The sequence below is a fragment of the Geotrypetes seraphini genome, chromosome 1 (assembly GCF_902459505.1).
Source record: "Geotrypetes seraphini chromosome 1, aGeoSer1.1, whole genome shotgun sequence".
Classification (NCBI taxonomy): domain Eukaryota; kingdom Metazoa; phylum Chordata; class Amphibia; order Gymnophiona; family Dermophiidae; genus Geotrypetes; species Geotrypetes seraphini.
The window spans coordinates 38,231,706-38,252,443 of NC_047084.1; the positions used below are offsets into that span (position 1 = coordinate 38,231,706).

At 42.7% G+C, this 20,738-nt stretch overlaps 1 protein-coding gene across 6 annotated transcripts in view; it reads right to left on the reverse strand.

Annotated features, from left to right (window-relative positions):
• The window catches only part of SREK1 (splicing regulatory glutamic acid and lysine rich protein 1), a 324,223-nt gene that overhangs the window by 178,817 nt on the left and 124,668 nt on the right, over nt 1-20,738 (reverse strand). For all 6 annotated transcript variants that reach the window (XM_033930011.1, XM_033929984.1, XM_033929975.1 and 3 more), the window contains 2 exons: nt 20,249-20,427; nt 532-662 (listed from right to left, as the gene is read on the reverse strand). In XM_033930011.1, the coding sequence (XP_033785902.1) occupies nt 532-662; nt 20,249-20,427 (310 nt within the window). The remainder of the gene's footprint in view (nt 1-531; nt 663-20,248; nt 20,428-20,738) is intronic.

A 20,738-nucleotide genomic window follows, 5' to 3' on the forward strand; every position in this document is an offset into this window, starting at 1 on the left:
TATTCCAGTAGAGCAGGGGACAGAAGTGATCCAGATGGATCTTGAAGAGAGCTCAACAGTCCTTAGGAACACCTAATTTAAATTTACCCGAGGATATTATCACCTGTTTCTTTAGTTATGAGCTCAAGGAGCAGGTGGCAGCCAAAGTCTGATTGAGAATTACTTAAGCTGTCCTCTCTCCTATCACACTACAGAGGTGAAAGGAATTTAAAGAGCTAACTAGGAAATTGTGATCAGAAAATGTAAGGTAAAAGTGGCTACACCTGTTAGGGCTGGCCTTTAAAATGGATTGTAAGGTTTTCAAAGCTGGCTATAAACAGAAAGCAGCAACAGCCACACAGGCTGCTAGTCTGACAATCTCTGACCTACAGTGCTGTGCTTAAGTGATCACTACAAATATTTTCCTATGCTGGCAGAATAATGCTCCAGTATCGAAACAGAGCCTGCTGTGTGGTTTACTGGCAATGCGTATCAATGAAAAAATTCTGGGTAATGTAACTTCATATCAAACAAGTAATTCAGGATACTGACCAGGCTCAATGGCTGCTGATATGAACGACTGAGCTTCTCGGACTCTCTTCATCACTTCTTCCAGTTCTTTAGCAGCTGCCTGTGGTGTCAGTTCTGGTGGTTTCACTATTGCATTGTTGGAATGATTTATCCTGAGTTCCAAAAATAATAATTAAAAAATCATCCACAAACTAGAAACAAGAAAAGTACCATATTCCAGTATCTAAATTAAAGTTTCTACAGAACAGAAACTGAATATATTAAAAATGTTATGTTAAATTATGTAAACTAATCTGCAAATTCAATCAAACAGCATTTAGGAAAAGAAGAGCAAACACACTGTGCTCAGGGTAACTGAATTGTAGGAAATGTACGTGATAGACAATAAAGTTGCTTACCTATAGCAGTGGCTCTCCAAATACAGCAGGATAAATTGGACATACAAGTGAGCAGCATCATTTCCACAACACCATGAAGTAGCTATTATAGAACTCAGATATAGCTCACAAGATTCTGTGAATGCATTCTTGTATGCTCCCTCCCATATACGGTAATCAATATAGCAAGGACCTCAGAAGTGCCATCAGCCAAGTGTTTTCAATGGCTACAGTACTTTCGGCACTGGCCTCCTCATTGGATCCGCTGAAAACTCTTAAAAATTTTGTAAAGTGCTTTCCTATAGTGCTTCATATATCACAAAGTGCTTATTTATTTAAAGTACTATATTCAATAATTTAAGCAACTTTTTAAGCTCAATGAGCTACAAACTTTTTTTTTGTTTCGTTGTTCATATTGAGGAGGGACTAGTCATTCGACATGTTTCGCCGATAGACTGTATCAAGAACCGTCCCCTACAATATAAGCAAACTAAAATCAAACTCACTCTATATATAAAATCATTTTTTCAGGGATATATCATTCAAACTTTATATTTAAAAAGAATAATTACCCCTTATCTCATGAATCTGCACCATCCCGATCAGTTAGTTTAGAACAAAGATGGCCGCGGCATTCTCTTGTGCTATATTTAATCCTCCCACTTCACTGATGTCAGAGATGCGAATCAGGTATCACAATAAGGACATCCACTCTATTTCCTGATTCAGAAAAGATCCATTTTTGTTCACTGTAATTTAATCTCCGTTTATAATGACCTCCCTCCCACCCTTCTTTTATATGATTTATAAAACGCCACTGAATGTCCTCCACTTTGGCTCAACACTGGCAGCGGTATGCTCACAAAATGGAGGACATTCAGTGGCGTTTTATAGATCATGTTAAAGAAGAGAGGGAGGGAGATCATTATGAACAGAGATTAAATTACAGTGAACAATGATGGATCTTTTCTTTAAATACAGTAGAACTTTTGGGTTGAATCAGGAAATAGAGTGGATGTCCTTATTGTGCTACCTGATTCACTATTTCGTACCTCTGATGTAAGTAAAGTGGGAGGGTTAAATATAGCACAAGACAACACTGCGGCCTCTTTGTTCTAAACCAGGGGTGTCCAATGTCGGTCCTCGAGGGCTGCAATCCAGTCGGGTTTACAGGATTTCCCCAATGAATATGCATTGAAAGCAGTGCATGCAAATAGATCTCATGCATATTCATTGGGGAAATCCTGAAAACCCGACTGGATTGCGGCCCTCGAGGACCGACATTGGACATCCCTGTTCTAAACTAACTGATTGGGATGGTGCAGATTCATGAGATAAGGGATAATTATTCTTTTTAACTATAGAGTTTGAATGATATATCCCTGAAAAAATGATTTTATATATAGAAAGTCTGATTTTAGTTTGCTATATTGTAGGGGACGTTCTTGATACAGCCTATCGGCGAAACATGTCGAATGACTGGTCCCTCCTCAATATGAACAACGAAACAAAAAAAAGTTTGTAGCTTATTGAGCTTAAAAAGTTGCTTAAATTATTGAATATAGTACTTTAAATAAATAAGCACTTTGTGATATATGAAGCATTTTATAGGAAAGCACTTTACAAAATTATTAAAAGTTTACAGCGGGTCCAATGAGGAGGCCAGTGCCGAATGTACTGTAGCCATTGCAAACACTTGGCTGATACTGGCACTTCTGAGGTCCTTGCTATATTGAATTATTATGATACTATGGTGATTTGAATAGCTGTTTGCAATATAGTATCAATAGATTTAGCTGCATGATAGCCCTCCCATGTAATAGCACATTAGTTCGCATCAACTGAGGATCACCTCTCTATTGGATGGGCAGGTTTATGTGCCTTATTTATCTTGCTGTCTATGAGGTAGTCCATTACAAGTTAAGCAACTTTGCTTCCTCCATTGATAAAATAAAACAAGACAGACTTAATGAGCAGGATAAGCTGTAGATTACACAAATATACAAAATATTTTTGGAGAATAAGAGCTGCCCTGCATGGAGCTGTTTTGAATATATAATCCATAAAAATTAGTAGTTTTAACCATTCCAACATTTTTTGCTCAAGAGGTGACGAATTATGCACACACAATTTTTTTAAAAAAATATTGTCTGACAATTTCTTCTGAATACACGATCCAGCAATAGTAAGATGAGATGTAAAAATGTATAGAAAGAATCATGGTGCTGCTTTGCATATAAATCTTTTAGTGAGCCACTGAGAGACACTACTGCTCTTATTTGTTGGGCCTTTATACTATCTTTTGATAAAAGGCCAGCTTACAGGTACCAAAACTGAACACATTCCTCTAAGCAGCTGGCTATTGTTCCGAGATGGCTACCCTAGCCAGTTGGGGGATGAGATTTTGTTTCAAATAGAACACAAGTGCCCTTCTGTAGTTCATATATTAACCACTTTTTCTCAGGATATCATATGCAAAAGATTTTCAAATATTTATTGATGTTCTTATAATTTCAAAACAAGACTTCAGAAGTGTCACATTAAGAGGAAGTGATAAGTATGAGGTTATATGCTTGGTTGCTGTGTGTCCGTAACCATGGGTGCATTCAGTGAGACACGGCATTAAGAGGTGAATGTGAGAATTGAGAGTAAATAGGTAAGGTTAAGTTAAAAGGGCATAGTTTACTCATTTTTGTCGATCTTACAGGGGAAGTCCTTGAGAAAGCCACTTCTTGTTTTGGCAAAATATGTTGGATATATTCCCCCTGGCCAACATTAAAATGTGTAAAAAGATAAGTGATGTGTCTCTATGTACTCTTTAAAGATAATTAGAGTTATGGGGAGACTAAGTATGAATAAGCAGTTATATAAAACAATTTTAAAAATACATGACTTATGAGGAAGTGGTTGTGCAAAGCTCATGACAATGAGAAGTTAACTGAGCCTTCAGTGACACTTCTGAGGTTTTGTTTTGAAATTATAGAAATATTTAAATACATCAATAAATATTTGAAAGTCTATTACATATCATATCCTGAGAAAAAGTGGTTAATATATGTGATATTTTTTAGGATAAAGTTTTTGCTATTATTACTTGGACTTCTATAATTCATGACATAAAGAGCCTTTTTTCCTGGAAGAGTAAGAAGCTTAGATTACAATACTGGCAATAGTACTAGTATTGTACATTGGTTGACATGGAAAGTTGAAACTAACTTTAATATAAATCTACAATACGTTCCAATTACCCTATTTGGAAAGAATTGAGCATTTAGAGCATAATGCTAGGACTTGCAGTTAACGAAAGATTAGGTTCTTACCTTTGCTACTCTTCTTTCTTGTAAATCCATACTCTATTCCTGGACAAGTGGGTAGTCAATCTCATCTCATGAGATCTCTTGTAGGAAACTTCATTTACATATTTTTGATCCTCCCTCACAGCTGCACTCTGATTTCCAGTTGGTACAAAAGCAGACAGTTATACCTGTATAGGAAATAGAAAGGGAAAGAGTATAGGGATACTCCCCAAGAAACAAGTCTAACTGCTCATAAAATAAAACAATCACGAACAAGCAAACATTATAAACTATGAAATTGGAAGGAGACGACACAGCCTGCACTACAGTGTAGGGCACAATAGCGAATCCCCATGATAAAGTGCACGAAAATAATAGATGTTGATGTTGGAAAAGCTGGTTAAAGAATCAGAAGTCCAACTTATTGTTATGTATTGAGGCAGGAAATCGGTGAATCAGCAACTCGCAGGGCAGGTTCCAGGAATAGTGTGGATTTACAAGAAAGAAGATTAGCAAAGGTAAGAACCTAATCTTTCCTTCTTGAACAATCCCACTCTATTCCTGGACAGGAAGATGTTAACAGAGCAGTCCCACAAATTTAGGGTGGGACTGATAAACCTGCTACCAGAACTGAAGATCTGAAGGCAGAATCCTGTATGGTTGTCACATCTATCCTGTAAAACTTTGTAAAGGTATGCGAGGAGGACCAAGTGGCAGCTCTTCTTTTGGGGAAACCACAGAAACATGATGGCAGATAAAGGCCAAATGGACTGTCCAGTCTGCCCATCCACAGCATCCACTATTTCTTCCTCTCCCTAAGAGATCCCAAGTGCTTGTCCCACGCTTTCTTGAATTCAGACAGCTTTTATATCCAGCACCTCCTACTGGAAGCCCATTCCATGCATCTATTACCCACAAAGATTCTGCCCAAGAGGAAGCAATGCCTCGTGTGGAGTAAGCCTTTACTGAAAGAGGAGGCAGCTATCTAACTCCAATATAGGTGGATGAAATATCCACGTGGATCCATCTGGAAATGGTGGCTTTGGAGATCATTTTGCCCTTACCTACCAGCATGAACAGATGACTGGACAAACAAAATTTGCTTGTGACCTAACTCTGCAAAAGCCAGCACACATCCAGTGATTCCAACACCCTGTCATGTTTGCTCGAACCCGAGAGTGTAAAGGCTGGCAACTGCAACTCCTGGTTGATGTGGAAATCAAAGACTACCTTCGGAAGAAAGGAGGAGACAGTGCGCAGGATCAAGCTTGATTCCATAATCTGAAGAAAGGGATCTCTGCAGGACAAAGCCTGAAGTTCAGAAACTCTACGGGCTGACATAAAAGCCACCAAGAATACTAGTGAGATCCATCAAAGCCTGGTCCAACAATTCAAAGAACGAATTTTCAAGTGACCTGAAAACTAGATTGAGATTCCAAGTCGGAAAAGGCTGAAGTAACAGAGGGTGGAGCTGCAACATGCCCTGTAAAAACTGACATCGGATGAGTGGCCAGAGAGCCCCCCACCCCCAGGGGCTTAAGACTGAAACAGGAAAGGCCAGGTGACTGCAAAGCCCTTTTCCAGGCCTACTTGAAAAAAAGGCGAGTACAATCAGAAACGACATTGAGCTAGGGTCTTCATTCTTTTGAGCATATCAAGTTTGAAAACACTGCCAAGTATTAGCATACTCTGCGACAGCTGACTTTCTTGCTGCACAAGATGGTAGCCATCACTCCAGCCGAGTAGCATATGCTGTTCAAAATCTGCGCACTCAAGAGCCATGCCGGAAGAACAAAGCGGTCCGGATCCTGCAGGGCTATGAGACCTTGCGTGAGAAGGCGAAGGTGTGAATGACAGGGAAGTTTGAGACCATGATCCAGCTACAGACAAACCAAGTCAGCATACCACGGGCGAATCACCTAGCCCCAGTGTCTCTTAATTCTTCTCAGAAGAGAGTCTTAATTCTTCTCAGAAGAGAGTCTATCATGGGCCATCGAGGAAAGACAGAGAAGATCCTCCTGTGGCCACGGCTGCACCATGGTATTCAATCCTTCTCTTCTTGGTTCACGATGGCTGCAGAAGAAATGAGCCACCTCCTTGTTGGATGTCGATGCCATCAGGTCAAAAGCTGGGCATCTCCATCTCTCTATTATACTCATCTTCTTGATGACAGTCATCCGTTCTTAATGGTTGGGGTGCACTTTGCGCAGACAGTCCGGTCTAAGGACGTTGGTCCCCTTCCAAATGGAAGTGGTTGCTCATATGCCTGGAGCTTTGAGTGATACATTGGAAGGCTCTCTGGGACAGAGACCACTCCCTTTGGATTCAGAGTTTGACGGCTGAGAGAATCTGCTTGCACACTGTCTACTTCTGCTACATGCAACGCTGAAAGTGACAAAAAATGCTTTTCCACCAAGCGAAAGAGCATTTGAGCCTCCTGCTGCAGGGGAGTGCTTCTGGTGCCACCTTGACGACTGACATAAGCTACACCTGTGGCTCTGTCCAAGAAAACTTGAACCGCCTTGTTGTGGTGTGTGCTTTTTAAGTGTAGGAGAGCCAGCCAGATCACTCAAAGCTCCAGGCATATGAGCAACCACTTCCATTTGGAAGGGGACCAACGTCCTTAGAACGGACTGTCCGCGCAAAGTGCACCCCCAACCATTAAGAACGGATGACTGTCATCAAGAAGATGAGTTGGATATAGTGGCGATCACGGAGATGTGGTTCACAGAGACCCATGATTAGAATGTAGTTATACTAGGCTATAGTCTGGTCAGGAAAGAAAGGGTAGGAAGAAAAGGAGGGGAGAGTAGTGTTATATGTTGAAGATCATATTAAAGCCACACAATTGTCAGAGCAAGGAAGAGGCACTGTGGATCAATTTGGAAAGAGGGAATGGTAAATATATTTACATGTGTGATATACAGGCCTCCTTCACGGATGAAAAAAATGGAAAGAGACTGAATAGTAGACACTCAGAATATCTCTAAAAAAGGGAAAGTTTTACTAATAGGTGATTTTAAACATGCTGGATGTTGATTGGGGTATCCTGGATTCTCTACAAGGAGAACTGTTCCAGCAGTTGGTAATGGAACCCATGCAGGATGGGGTCATACATGACTTAGTACTTACAAACAGGGAAAGTGTTTCTGATGTTATAGTGAGTGATCATCTGGCATCCAGTGATCATTACATGGTATGGTTTAATGTTAAGACGGATATAAAAAGGGCTCATTCAAAAGAAAAGGTTCTAGACTAAAAAAAATGAACTTTGACTAAATGAGGGATTACGTCAAGGAATTGATGTTTGGATGGAAACATCTGGAAGGCGTAGAACTGCAGTAGTTAAAACTGAAAGAAGTTATTGTAAGGGTGACAGACTTTTTTGTGAGGCAAGTACCGTATTTTCACACATATAACGCGTGCGTTATACACGATTTTACAAATCGTGTATAACCATGCGCGTTATATGCGTGAGCGCGTTATCCTCCTTTTTTTTTTTACATAGTTCCCCCCCGACGTCTGATTCACCCCCCCGCAGGACCGCTCGCACCCGCACCCCGAAGGACCGCTCACGCTGGTACACGAACCCGCACACGCACCCCCACCCCGAAGGACCGCTCGAACCCCCACAGCCTCCCCACCCCCCATCATGTAGAAGTTTCCTACCGTCGTCCTGTTGCTTCCTCTGCCGGCGGTCCTGCCCCTTCTCTTAGCCCTGCGTCTTCGCTGCTTCCTCTTCCGATGGTCCCGCCCTTTCTCTGACGTCAGAGAAAGGGCGGGACCGCCGGAAAAGGAAGCAGCAGGACGACGGTAGGAAACTTCTACATGATGGGGGGGGGAGGCTGTGGGGGTGCGGGTTCGGGTGCGAGCGGTCCTGCGGGGGGGAGGGGGTGAATCGGATGTCGGGGGGGGAGGGGCATCAGGCTTTCAGGGTGGGGACAGGACTTCAAGGGGAAGAGGAGAGTCAGGGCGGGCTAAAGGAGAGTGGGCTGGCCAGAGGAGAGTCGGGCTGGCCAGAGGAGAGTCGGGGCAAGCGAAAGAAGAGTCGGGGCGGCATGCGCGGTATATAAAAATTTATTAACATAAATTACAGTTCCCCGCGCGCTATACCCGTGTGCGCGTTTTACACGGGTGCGCGGTATATGAGTGAAAATACGGTAAGTAAAAGAAAGAGGAAAAGAAGATTGCTTTGGTTCTCAAAAGTAGTAGCTGAGAAGATAAGGAATAAGAGGTTAGCTTTCATAAACTATAAAAGGTCATAGAAAGAGGAAGACAGACAAAAATATCTGGAAAGTTAAGAGAGGCTGGTCATGTAATCAGGAATGCAAAGATGCAAATGGAAGAAAAAATAGCTGGCTCGGTAAAATGGGGAGACAAGACCTTTTTTTAGATATATTAGTGATAGGAAGAAGTACAAATGTGGCATTGTGAGACTCAAAGGTGAAGGGGAGAAATATGTAGAAGCTGATAAAGAAAGAGCTGAATTGCTTAATATTTCTGTTCTGTGTTCATAACTGAAGAGCCGGGATCAGGACCGCAGAAGACAAACGTGAATAGGGAAGGAGGAGTAGTAGACCCTGATCGATTTTCAGAGGGTTGTATTCATGAGGAACTAGCTAAATTAAAGATAGGCAAAGCGATGGGGTCAGATGGTGCTGAAGGAATTTAGGAAAGTTCTGTTGGCTCCACTGACTTACCTTTTCAATGCTTCTCTAGAGTCGGGAGTGGTACCAAAGAACTGGAGAAGGGCGGATGTGGTCCCTCTACACCAGGGGTGTCCAACCTTTTGGCTTCAAAGAATGTTTCTGGGACTGCACAAACGCTGCAGCAAGACAGAGAAGGGAGCCAGCAAGACCGCATCGCCCTCAACCAGGGCCGCACAAAATACTTCACGGGGCCACAGGTTGGACATGCCTGCTCTACACAAAAGTGGAAGTAAGAAAAAAGTAGTGAGTTACAGGCCAATAAGTCTTACTTCTGTGGTAAGCAAATTAATGAAAACGTTTTTAATACAGAGATAGGTGAAGTTTCTGAAATGCGGTGGATTACAGGACCAGAGGCAACATGAATTCACTAGAGGTAGGTCTTTGTCAGACAAATCTAATGTGATGTGATCTATTTAGATTTTAGCAAAGCTGTTGACAGTGTTCCACACAGACGTCTAATAAATAAACTGAGTATCCTTGGAATGGGTCCCAAAGTGATGAGCTGGGTCAGGAACTGGTTGAGTGGAAGGCATCAGAAGGCAGTGGTCAATGAAGATCGCTCTGAGGAACCGGATGTTACCAGTGGTGTGACTCAAAGTTCTGTTCTTGGGCCTGTTCTTTTTAACATTTTTATATACGATATTGCTGAAAGGCTGTCGGTAAGATCAGTGTTCTCCCTAGGGCCTTTTAGCCAGGTGATCCGCCCAGGTAATTTAGATGACTGCCCGGCTATCATCCGCTGTGAATTCTGCTGCTGCCGCCGGTGCTGCTCAACACCAAAAAAAAAAAAAAAAAAAACCAGCTTGGAAATTTCACGCCATAGCCCATAGCAAACTTATGCTCCAGGGCTCTAACGTGTGCATGCCGGCTTCCTTTCTCTTCCCTCTGAAACCGGAAGTTATGTCCAGGGGTGGGGGGGGGGCGGAAGAGAAGAGAAGGGAAGCCGGCACGCACATGTTAGAGCCCCGAAGCATGCGTTCGCTACGGGCTAAGGGGGGAGACAGGTAAGTGAAGCTTACAATTTGCCCTTCTTGCTGCCGGGTCCTGCCTACTTTCTGTTTCCATGAAGGCAGGACCCGGCAGTATTTCCCCAATAGGTCGATCGCGATCTTGGGCCAATCAGCCTTCCTTCTCCCCGACAGCAGAATTGACGTCGGGGAGAGGAATGCTGGTATGCCTGAAGCAGGGAGAGCTTGGGGTGGCAGCGGCTTTGGAACCTGTTATCCGATGGTGGCGGCTTGGGGGCCTGTTCCCCGATGGCAGTGGCAGTGGCTTGGGGGAGGGCAGGGAGAAAGAAAGAAAGAGGGCAGGCAGGGAGACAGAAGGAAAGAACAGAAACAGAAAAAAAGAAAGGGAGGAGGGAGAAAGAAAGAAAGGGAGGCAGGGAGAGAGGAAGAAAAAGTTGGGGGAGGGAATGAGGTCTGGAGGAGAGGAAGCATACAGGCTGAAAAGAAGGGAAGAAAAATTGGATGCACAGTCAGAAAGTGCAACCAGAGACTCATGAAATCACCAGACAACAAGGTAAGAAAAATAATTTTATTTTAAATTTAGTGATCAAAATGTGTCTGAATTTATATCTGCAGTCTATATTTTACACTATGGTCCTCTTTTACTAAACCACAATAGAGGTTTTTAGCGCAGGGAGCCTTTGAGCGTCGAGAGCAGTGCTGGCCATTCAGCGCAGCTCCCTGCGCTAAAAACTGCTATCGTGGTTTAGTAAAAAGGAAGGGGGTATATTTGTCTATTTTTGTATGGTTGTTACTGAGGTGAAGGTGCATAGAGTCATCTGCTTTGACCTCTTTGAAAAAACCCCGGAATAGGAATGATAATTAACATTTTCTATGCGTACAATGTGTTTTGTGGGGTTTTTTTTAAATTTTATTGTTGGTAGATCATTTTGACTTGGTCATTTTAAAAGTAGCTCACAAGCCCCAAAAGTGTGGGCACCCCTGCTCTAGAACATCGCTCCTTAGTTTTATTAAGTGGTGCAGTGAGGGGCCAGCACTTTACATCTTATCTCCTCATGTACAGCACGATTCTTTATTCTAAGCAGCTCTGGCACTAACAGTACTACGGATGCCTTATGCTACTTTCACAACCACTTGCAGTCAGGTTTGGCATTTTATCATGGTTTTATTTTTTTAGTTTTTCACCAGTATTTTCATTTATTTATTAAAGCAGCATTTTTTAACAGCCCGATGCCCCTCCCCTATCAGTGTGCAGCCACTTTTTTGGCGCCTCTTTCAACGGATCAAATATCATAGCCCCACTGTCGCGTGTTCACATTTATTCTGCGTACGAGTTTATCTCATCAATACAGAGACCTTTTCGGTAAGTCCATTTTACTCTCCCTTTTTTACTTTCCCGAGTGCTGTGATTTTATTCTTTGGTTTTAATAGAAGCTCATTTGAACAATAATTTAGATCTTTCCCAGGTTTCACTTTTCATCTACACCACAGGTGTCAAAGACGGTCCTCGAGGGCCAGAATCCAGTCGGGTTTTCAGGATTTCCCCAATGAATCTGCATGAGATCTATTTGCATGCACTGCTTTCAATGCATATTCATTGGGGAAATCCTGAAAACCCGACTGGATTCCGGCCCTCGAGGAGGGACTTTGACAACCCTGATCTACACGGTCGGCTTGTCTTTGAGCTACTATCAGCTTATGTTTTCAAGATACAATGTATTATCAGCTGTTCATTTCCCATAAGTTTACTTTTGCCCTGTTTAGGTTTATATAGTCTAGGCATACTGTTTATAACCAGCCATCATTTTAAGTATGTATATGTCCTATTTTAGGGGGGGGGGGGAGAGTTAAGTTCTTTTAGCATGTTATTTCATTAATTCTGACTTTGGTGTTACAATATATTGTTCTTGGTTTTTAGTTTACACATTATTTATTCTTTTCTACGACATGTTCGCATCGCAATTTTACTCAAAAGTATAAATAGGTATCCATATTTCCATTCAAGTTTCATCACGGTGCTCTGGTTTTGGCTCCAGGATTTGTCACTTCTGTCCACAAGGTCTAGCTATCCGTTACCGTCTCATATTTTAAAGACTCACTTGTTTTAATTAGCAGTGATCCACACGTCTCTTCTTAATGGACATGTCCGATTTTAGCATTTGGATCTTAGTACTATGGGTTTGGTCTTTTCTGGTTTCCTTTCCATAGTCTGCTTTTCGTCTGGAGTCTTTTGAGTTTAGAATTACATTTTATGACATATTTTTGTGGTTATAATTGTATGGCATGTCTAAATTGGTCAAGTTATCCATTCTTTTTATTATTTTTTGTCCCCTCATACAGTGGCAGACCGCCCCGGGTGTCAGCCCTAAGGGGTACACAGCCTGCTGGATCCAGAACCTTCCGAGCTGCTCTAAATGGCACCTGCACCTCAGCGCGGCTGCCGTACTTATTCCGAAGCAGAGTCGGTAGCCGCTCTGAAGTGCAGGAAGGTCCCGCGATGACTGCATTTGCCGCCTCTGCCTCCGGATTGTGTCAATTTCGAGAATTTACATCTGCTGTCTGTATTTTGCATTGTTCAGTAAGAAATGCATTTGTTTCTTTTTCTCTGCGGCTGTACTGCATGCAGAGTCTTGAATCTTAGGGTTTCGTTTGTATATATTAGTACTTTTAGTTTTTGGTCCTGTATTTCCATGGGGTTATCTGTTTTCTGGTAGGAATGAATGTTGAGAAGCATACAGTGTGCTTTGTGTAGTTTAATTTTGTGGTTAACCATTATGTGTTGTTAATAAGATTATATTGTGTGTATATATACTGTATATGAAAAATGAATGGAAAAAATGGTGTTACAATTATGGAGGCGGGGTCTGGGGCGGAGATGGGCGGGGTCTGGCCCACAACTTAGCCCAGTGTTCTTCAACCGCTAGTCCACAAAATAATTCTTTTATTTCTGCCGGTCCATAGGTGTCAAAAGGTTAAAGAACACTGGTCTAGCGCAGACACTGCATAAGCAGAGACCTTACTAAAAACTCTGAGATCATAAAGGACATCTATTACATAATCTACACTATCCATTACCAGCGGAGGACAGGTAGGTACATCCGCAGAGGACACACCACACAATCTGGAATGACAGGCTCACGCCGTAAAGGAAGCAGCTGGCACCACTTTGACACCCAAAAGATGCCACTTCAAAAGATTTTTTCAACATAATGTCCACTCGGCGATCCTGAGAACCCTTAAGCATTACTTCTCCATCACTACGGAGAACTGTGTGCCTGACAACCTGCGTTATGGCGGAACCCACTTAGGCTGTTCAAAAATTTGCTGAAAATCAGGTGCCACAGGATAAAGCTTAGAAATAGCTTTAGAAGACTGGAAAGAGCTCTCTGGAGAATCCCACTGTTCCGTAATCAACCCAAAAAGCTGTGGATGGGATGGAAAAAAGGAAAACAGCACATTAGAAACCTGAGAAGTGGAAGATGGTGAATCCAATTTGAGCTCTTTCAGAAAATCAGCAATAAAAAGGTGACCAGAACCATGGTTAAAAAGTTTGCAGTTTGCATATAGAAGGGTCATTATCCAAATCCGGGGTTTCAGAGCAGCAAGGGTATCAGCCGGATCCAAAATAGAAGCGGTGTCAGGATACAGCAGAGGCATAATATCTGAATGACAACTAGTGCAATCGAGGTCTGCCGCCACATGAACAAGAAGCTTTGCCACCTGCCAGCTGTGTTGAAATAAGCAAGGTCCACAGAAAATGCTTTCCAGAGTAGCCGAATAAACTACGGTGAAAAGTCACACTCCATAACCATGGCAGGGGTCTGTTGAGGCACACGCACCCCAACAAGACTGTCCCCAGACTTAGAACGCAGGTGTTTAGCGTGACTCCAGAAGGACCGCTGGCAAAAATTTTTCCCTAAGTCACGGACACAGGTCGGCTCCCCAGCCCTAGAGTATGCGGAAGAAGCAAATTCCGAAGCTCCTGCCCCTTCCCCATGTGCTATGGCACGCAGTACACGGTTGCTGATCCGGCGCTAATCCAGCACAATCAATGCACACATCCAGCAGACTAGGAGCTGGGGAATTCATCCCAAACGATTTTTTGACAAATCAGCAGGTATTGAGGCAGAAATAAAACTTTTGAAAAAGGGCACCCCAAAAATAAAACAAATCCGAAAATAAAAAAAATAGTGACTTAGGGTCTGGGGGAGGTGGGAGACCTGAACCCTACCCTCAGAAACTGTGAAAAACAATTTTTTAAACGTTCAGCAAGCCACCTCCAAAGTTCCCATAGGAAATAATGGAGGGTTACTCACAGTTCTGCAGTGCCATGCCTGTCAGCAGTTTAAACAGCAGCTAAGTGGAGGAAAAGGATTTTCTGCCTCAGAAACTTCTCCAAATGATCAGAGTTTAAGATCTTTGGACTGCCAGTCAGCCAGACACTATGACCTCCGCCCCCAAAGATCCATGCCATAGTCAGAGGCGGAAAAGGCACCTTGCACCTTGAAAGCCGGGTGGGTTTCACTCCAAACGCATACAGCTTGTGCTTAAAACCCATGACAAGGTCACTGGGCAAGCAAACTCCCAGGGGAAGGGGCCTCAAGTTTAGTTAAGAGTAGCACACAGCAGGCTGGCTACACAGATCCACCAGAATTTTTCTGTGAAGCAGCAGTCCGGCACCACAGGACAGCATCATTTCCTCCAACATGGGACCACCTGGAAGGGGTCTCAAGGCACTGAAGCCACAGAGAAAGCGAACTTTAAGTGAAAAAACAAGAAAAGCAGAGCAACTGCAAGAGACTTCTGCATGGATTGCTTGTAGAAATTGTAATTGGACTAACTTGTTCCCGCAGGTTTCGTCCTCTGAGTAAGCGAAAATAGGTACCTGGGCTAAACTGGTATGATATTGAAGAATGTGCCAGTGGGATTTAACAATTTTCTTAATTTCAAAAGCCATATGAGAATACGGGAGGGTACATACCATGTTAGACTCATTAAGACTGTTGGTTCCCCGTAAAAAATGGTCACGCTGGGCATATAAGGCCCTTTTATATGCTTTTTTGATGACTGTCCTGGGGTAACCTTTCTCAATGAACCTTGACCACATGTCCTTGGCTCGATGTTTATATTCTTCAATTGTGCTACAAAGACAACGCAGCCTCAAAATTTGTTCCACTGGTAGATTCACACGTAAATGTCTTGGGTGATGACTATCAAAACTCAAACGATTATTTCTGTCCGTTATTTTTCGATATATGGTAGTTTGAAAATGACCCTAATAAAGCGATATCCAGATGTCTAAAAACGCTATCTCTGCTGTAGCCACAGTGGCTGTGAATTGTAAATTAACATCACATGTATTTAGCCACTGCAAAAAGTTGGTGAACTGTTGTTCTGTACTGGACCACATTAGAAATATCATCATCTATAAAGCGCTTCCATGTTAGAATCTCTTGATAAAAAACTGATGGATATAAAAACTATCTTCAAAATCGCTTACATACAAACATGCCACCGAGGGAGCCATAGTGGCCCCCATGGCCGTACCTTTGATTTGTAAATAGAATTCCTGATCAAATTGAAAATAGTTCTTTCCCAAGGCTATGTGTGCTAATGTTACCAAAAAATCCACTCTGCTGGTAATAAGAATAAGCTGGCGAGATGCTTATGGATAACCCAAACTGCGGCCTCTTGAGGAATATTTGTATACAAAGATGTGATATCTAAAGTGATCAGTATCATTCCCTGAGGGACATTTTCAAATGATTGTAGAATGTTAAGCATATCTGTAGTGTCATTAATGTATGATTGTGCTTTAGATACCAAATCTTTTAGATAAAAATTCACAAAGTCAGATATGGCTCCAAAAGTGAGCCGATCCCGGACACAATGGGACGTCCTGGGGGAGACGTTATGCTCTTATGTATTTTGGGAACAAAGTATATGACAGGTATGACAGGATATTCTTGATGCAAAAATCGAAATTCCGTGTCTGTAATAGTTCCTTGTTCCAACGTTTGCAGCAAGACGTGTTGAATGCCTTCAGAAATTTCCGTCGTAGGATCATAAGATAACATTTCATAATTCCTGAAACATGTAACAACCAAAGTGGAATTGTCCAAAAATGAATGATGTGCACTAAAGAATTGTCCTCCAATTCAACTGGTGAAATGATTATCTTTATTGTTCAAACATCAAATTGACAAATTGACTCGACATGCGCATGTTTCGGCCAGCAGGCCTGCCTCAGGAGTCTTGAAAGTCACTAATGAAGATATACGAGATGTACTAACACTCGAAGGAATTTGACCACAATCAAAGAGGAGTGTAATCCCATGAAGAAAACAAATGCTGTCTGCTGACACAATGTGTGTGATTCGGCCGAAACATGCACATGTCGAGTCAATTTGTCATTTTGATGTTTGAACAATAAAGATCATCATTTCACCAGATGAATTGGAGGACAATTCTTTAGTGCACATCATTCATTTTTGGACAATTCCACTTTGGTTGTTGCACATTTGTGGTTGTGGTGGTGTTTTTTCCCCTGTTTCTTTCTTTATAATTCCTGAAACAGCTCTAACTTCAAACTTACCCTCCTTCTCGCCACACAGAAACTACATAATCTACTCTTTACCTCTCTAGAAAGGACAAATGTTCTTCCATTGTAACCCTCCATTTTTTATCTCTTTTGTAATCCACCTTGAACCGCAAGGTAATGGCGGAATAGAAATCTCTAATGTAATGTAATGTAATGATATACGTTTGCTAGCTCTCAGGCTCAAGGGGTGGAGCATGTGTTTAAAAAAGTGCAGGATTTCTGCAACTACCAGATTGCAGGTTGGGATTGACTACCTAGCTTATGGAATCCAGAAGTGACATAACATAATTGCGATTAATCACTAACACACAACACAATTAATCATGATTAAAATTTTTTATCTTTCTGCAACCCTAGTGCAAAGATTTTCTAAAAGCTGTGGATATTTCTGTAAACATACAAGGATGGTGTCGGGTTATGAACTTTGGATTCCTGAATCATGGAGAGGCGTTACAAGGACTTCTGGGACCAGACAGACTCCACTTGACCAGCAGAGGTAAGAACATCTTCGGACACGACTAGCCCGCCTGCTTCGTAGGGCTTTAAACTAGGTAAGCTGGGGGAGAATACCTACTCATGTACTGGTGCGGAAAGGAACTATCCTGATGGGATGAGTCGACACTCTGCTTCCAAGGTAAGGGCCCACATAGCAAACAGTTCTCTAGGTGCCACACAGACTCAGGTGGAAAACGCCTTACAGCGACCTAGCAAACACAAAGTGTGGAGGGCCATGTATGTTAATGCTCACAGTTTAGGCAATAAAATTCTAGAGCTGGAAACTGAAATAAGGGATGCTAACCTAGACGTGGTAGCAATAACCAAAACATGGTTTACGGACTCACATGGGTGGGATATGGCTATACCGGGGTACAATCTTCTTCGTCGTGACAGAGAGGGCAGGTTAGGTGGTGGGGTAGCACTATACATTAAAGAAGACATCAAAACCACCAGGATCACTGATGTCAAATACACCAGGGAGTCCCTCTGGGTTAACCTGGCAAGAGGTGGCAATAAATGCCTGTATCTTGGTGTGGTATACAGACCCCCAAGACAACTGGAAGACTTGGACACGGAATTAATTGAAGACATAGAGAATATCACTCTACGGGGCGACACTGTACTGCTAGGGGACTTCAACATGCCTGATGCAGACTGGAACTCATTTTCAGCAACCACTAGTGGCAGCAAGAGGCTTTTGACCTCCATAAATGGTGCACAACTAAAACAGATGGTAACGGAGCCCACTAGGGCTAGGTGATCCTTGACCTGGTACTCACCAACGGGGAAAGCGTCTCAGAGGTCTCAGTAGGGGATACGCTAGCCTCCAGCGACCATAACATGGTATGATTCAACCTTAGGAAAGGATTTCCTAAATCAATCACAAAAACAAAGGTACTTAATTTCCGGGGCACCGACTTCACACGCATGGGAGATTTCGTCGATCAGACTCTGCAGGACCAAGCAGAGACCGGTAATGTGGAAGCTATGTGGTCGTACCTGAAATCATCAATACACGAAGCTACTAATCGCTACATAAAATTGGTAGACAAACGGCAAAGAAACAATAAACCCCAATGGTTCACTGAGGAGATCTCGCACCTCATTAAGGAGAAGAAAACAGCATTTCTTTCCTACAAACGTACGCAGCGAAGGGAAACTAAAGTAGAATATAAAACCAGGTCTGCAACGGTCAAAACAGCAGTTAGGGAGGCCAAACTTCGAGTGGAAGAAACTTTGGCAAAAAACATTAAAAAAGGGGACAAGTCTTTCTTCAGGTATATTAGTGATAGGAAAAGGAATGCCTTAGAAGACCGGATGGAAACTACGTGGTGGCGGATCCCGAAAAAGCCAAAATACTAAATGAATATTTCTGCTCAGTCTTCACCTGTGAGGCACCGGGACACGGACCACAGTTGAAGGCAAAACAAATTGCGGTAGACCCGTTTCAGAATTTTGAGTTCACACCTGAAGACATCTACAGCGAGCTGACAAGGCTCAAGGAGAACAAGGCCATGGGACCGGACAATTTACACCCAAGAGTGCTTAGAGAATTGAGAGATGTTCTGGCGGAACCGTTGGCCGTGCTCTTCAATCTTTCACTAAGCACGGGGAAAGTTCCATTAGACTGGAAAACAGCCAACGTCGTTCCTCTGCATAAAAAGGGTTGCAAGGCTGAGGCTGCGAACTATAGACCAGTGAGTCTCACTTCAATAGTGTGTAAACTCATGGAAACACTAATTAAGCATAAATTAGATATGATCTTGAATGAGGGGAATCTCCGGGACCCCAGTCAACATGGATTCACCGAGGGTAAGTCCTGCCAGTCCAATCTTATCAGCTTCTTTGACTGGGTAACAAGAAGGCTGGACTCGGGAGAGTCCTTAAGACGTCGTATACCTTGACTTCAGCAAAGCTTTTGACAGCGTCCCACACCGCAGACTGCTGAACAAGATGGAATCGATGGGGTTAGGAGTAACACTAACTACATGGGTTAAAGATTGGCTAAGTGGCAGACTTCAGAGGGTGATGGTTAACGGTACCCTCTCTAAAACGTCGGAAGTGACCAGCGGAGTGCCGCAGGGCTCAGTCCTGGGTCCACTTCTCTTCAACATATTCATTAGGGATTTGACTCAAGGGCTTCAAGGTAAGGTAACCTTATTCGCTGATGACGCCAAACTATGCAATATCGTAAATGGCTACAATCTACAGGATACTATGGAACAGGACCTCCGTACTTTAGAAAGTTGGTCCTCTATCTGGCAGCTGGGCTTCAACGCCAAGAAATGTAAGGTCATGCATCTCGGAAATGGAAATCCATGCAGAAATTACACCTTGAATGGAGAAACTTTGACCAAGACTATGGCAGAACGAGACTTGGGAGTATTCATCAGTGCAGACATGAAGACTGCCAATCAAGTGGAGAAGGCTTCATCTAAGGCACGGCAGATGATGGGTTGTATCAAGAGAAGTTTCTTCAACAGGAAGCCTGAGGTCATGATGCCATTGTACAGAGCCATGGTGAGACCTCATCTAGAATACTGTGTGCAATTCTGGAGGCCACATTACCGTAAAGATGTGCTCAGAATTGAGTCGGTTCAGCGGATGGCCACCAGGATGGTCTCGGGGCTAAAAGGTCTCTCATACGAAGAAAGACTAAACAAATTGCAGCTCTATACTCTCGAGGAGCGTAGGGAGAGGGGAGACATGATTGAGACATTTAAGTACATCACGGGACGGGTCAAGGTGGAAGATGATATCTTTCTTCTCAAAGGACCCTCGAACACAAGAGGACATCCGCTCAAACTCAGGGGAGGGAAGTTTCGTGGAGACGTCAGGAAGTACTTCTTCACGGAACGAGTGATAAAGCATTGGAACAAGCTTCCAGTAAAGGTGATCGAGGCCCGCAGTATCCCAGACTTCAAGAATAAATGGGATACCTATGTGGGATCACTGCGAGGGTCATACCAATGAATAGGGTCGCTAGGATATTGACTTAATAGAGCAGGTCAGTAGAGTTAAGGGGGCCAGTAGAATTATAAGTAGAATTGACCCAAATCGTGGGTCAATGGTGTGGGCAGACTTGATGGGCTGAAGCCCTTATCTGCCGTCATCTTTCTATGTTTCTATAGGCCGGATATCTCCATTGAGGCTACCTGTTGTTGGAGAACTAAGAACAAACACTAGTCACAGCACTAAAAAATACAAATCAACTATTTGAAATTTGCTCTTAAAATCAGCACCAGATAATTTTCTTATTGAATGCCCGATTAACAATGAAATTACTTACTTCAGTGGTCGATCACCAAACATAACCCCATTAAAGGCCAGTGCACGAGGCACACAATTCTGGTCTGAAAACTCCACGAATGCAAATCGTGTTGGTTGTGTCTCATCACCAGCCATGCGCACAAATTTCACTTCACCAACTTGCTTAAAAAACTCAAGCAGCTGCTCTGCTGTTGTAGTCTATAAAGAGAGAAAAATCTAGGTTACAAAACCAAAAAAATGTGCATTACCAAACATAACATCAAAATTCACACACAGAATTCATAAAATCATTTACAGAATTTGAAAGCTTCAGATTTCCATTTTACAGTTCAAGTTATTCCTTGCATCCCACCATAAAAATGTAAGTAGATATGTTTGCGCATCGTTAAGTGAGAGACGTTTAGTTGCATATAAATCAGAAAGGCCTTACAATATGTGAAGGGGTGTTACTGTGCATTTTTGATGTGCTTTTATGACTGTTTCTGTTAGTGTGCTTTTGCTTTACTGAG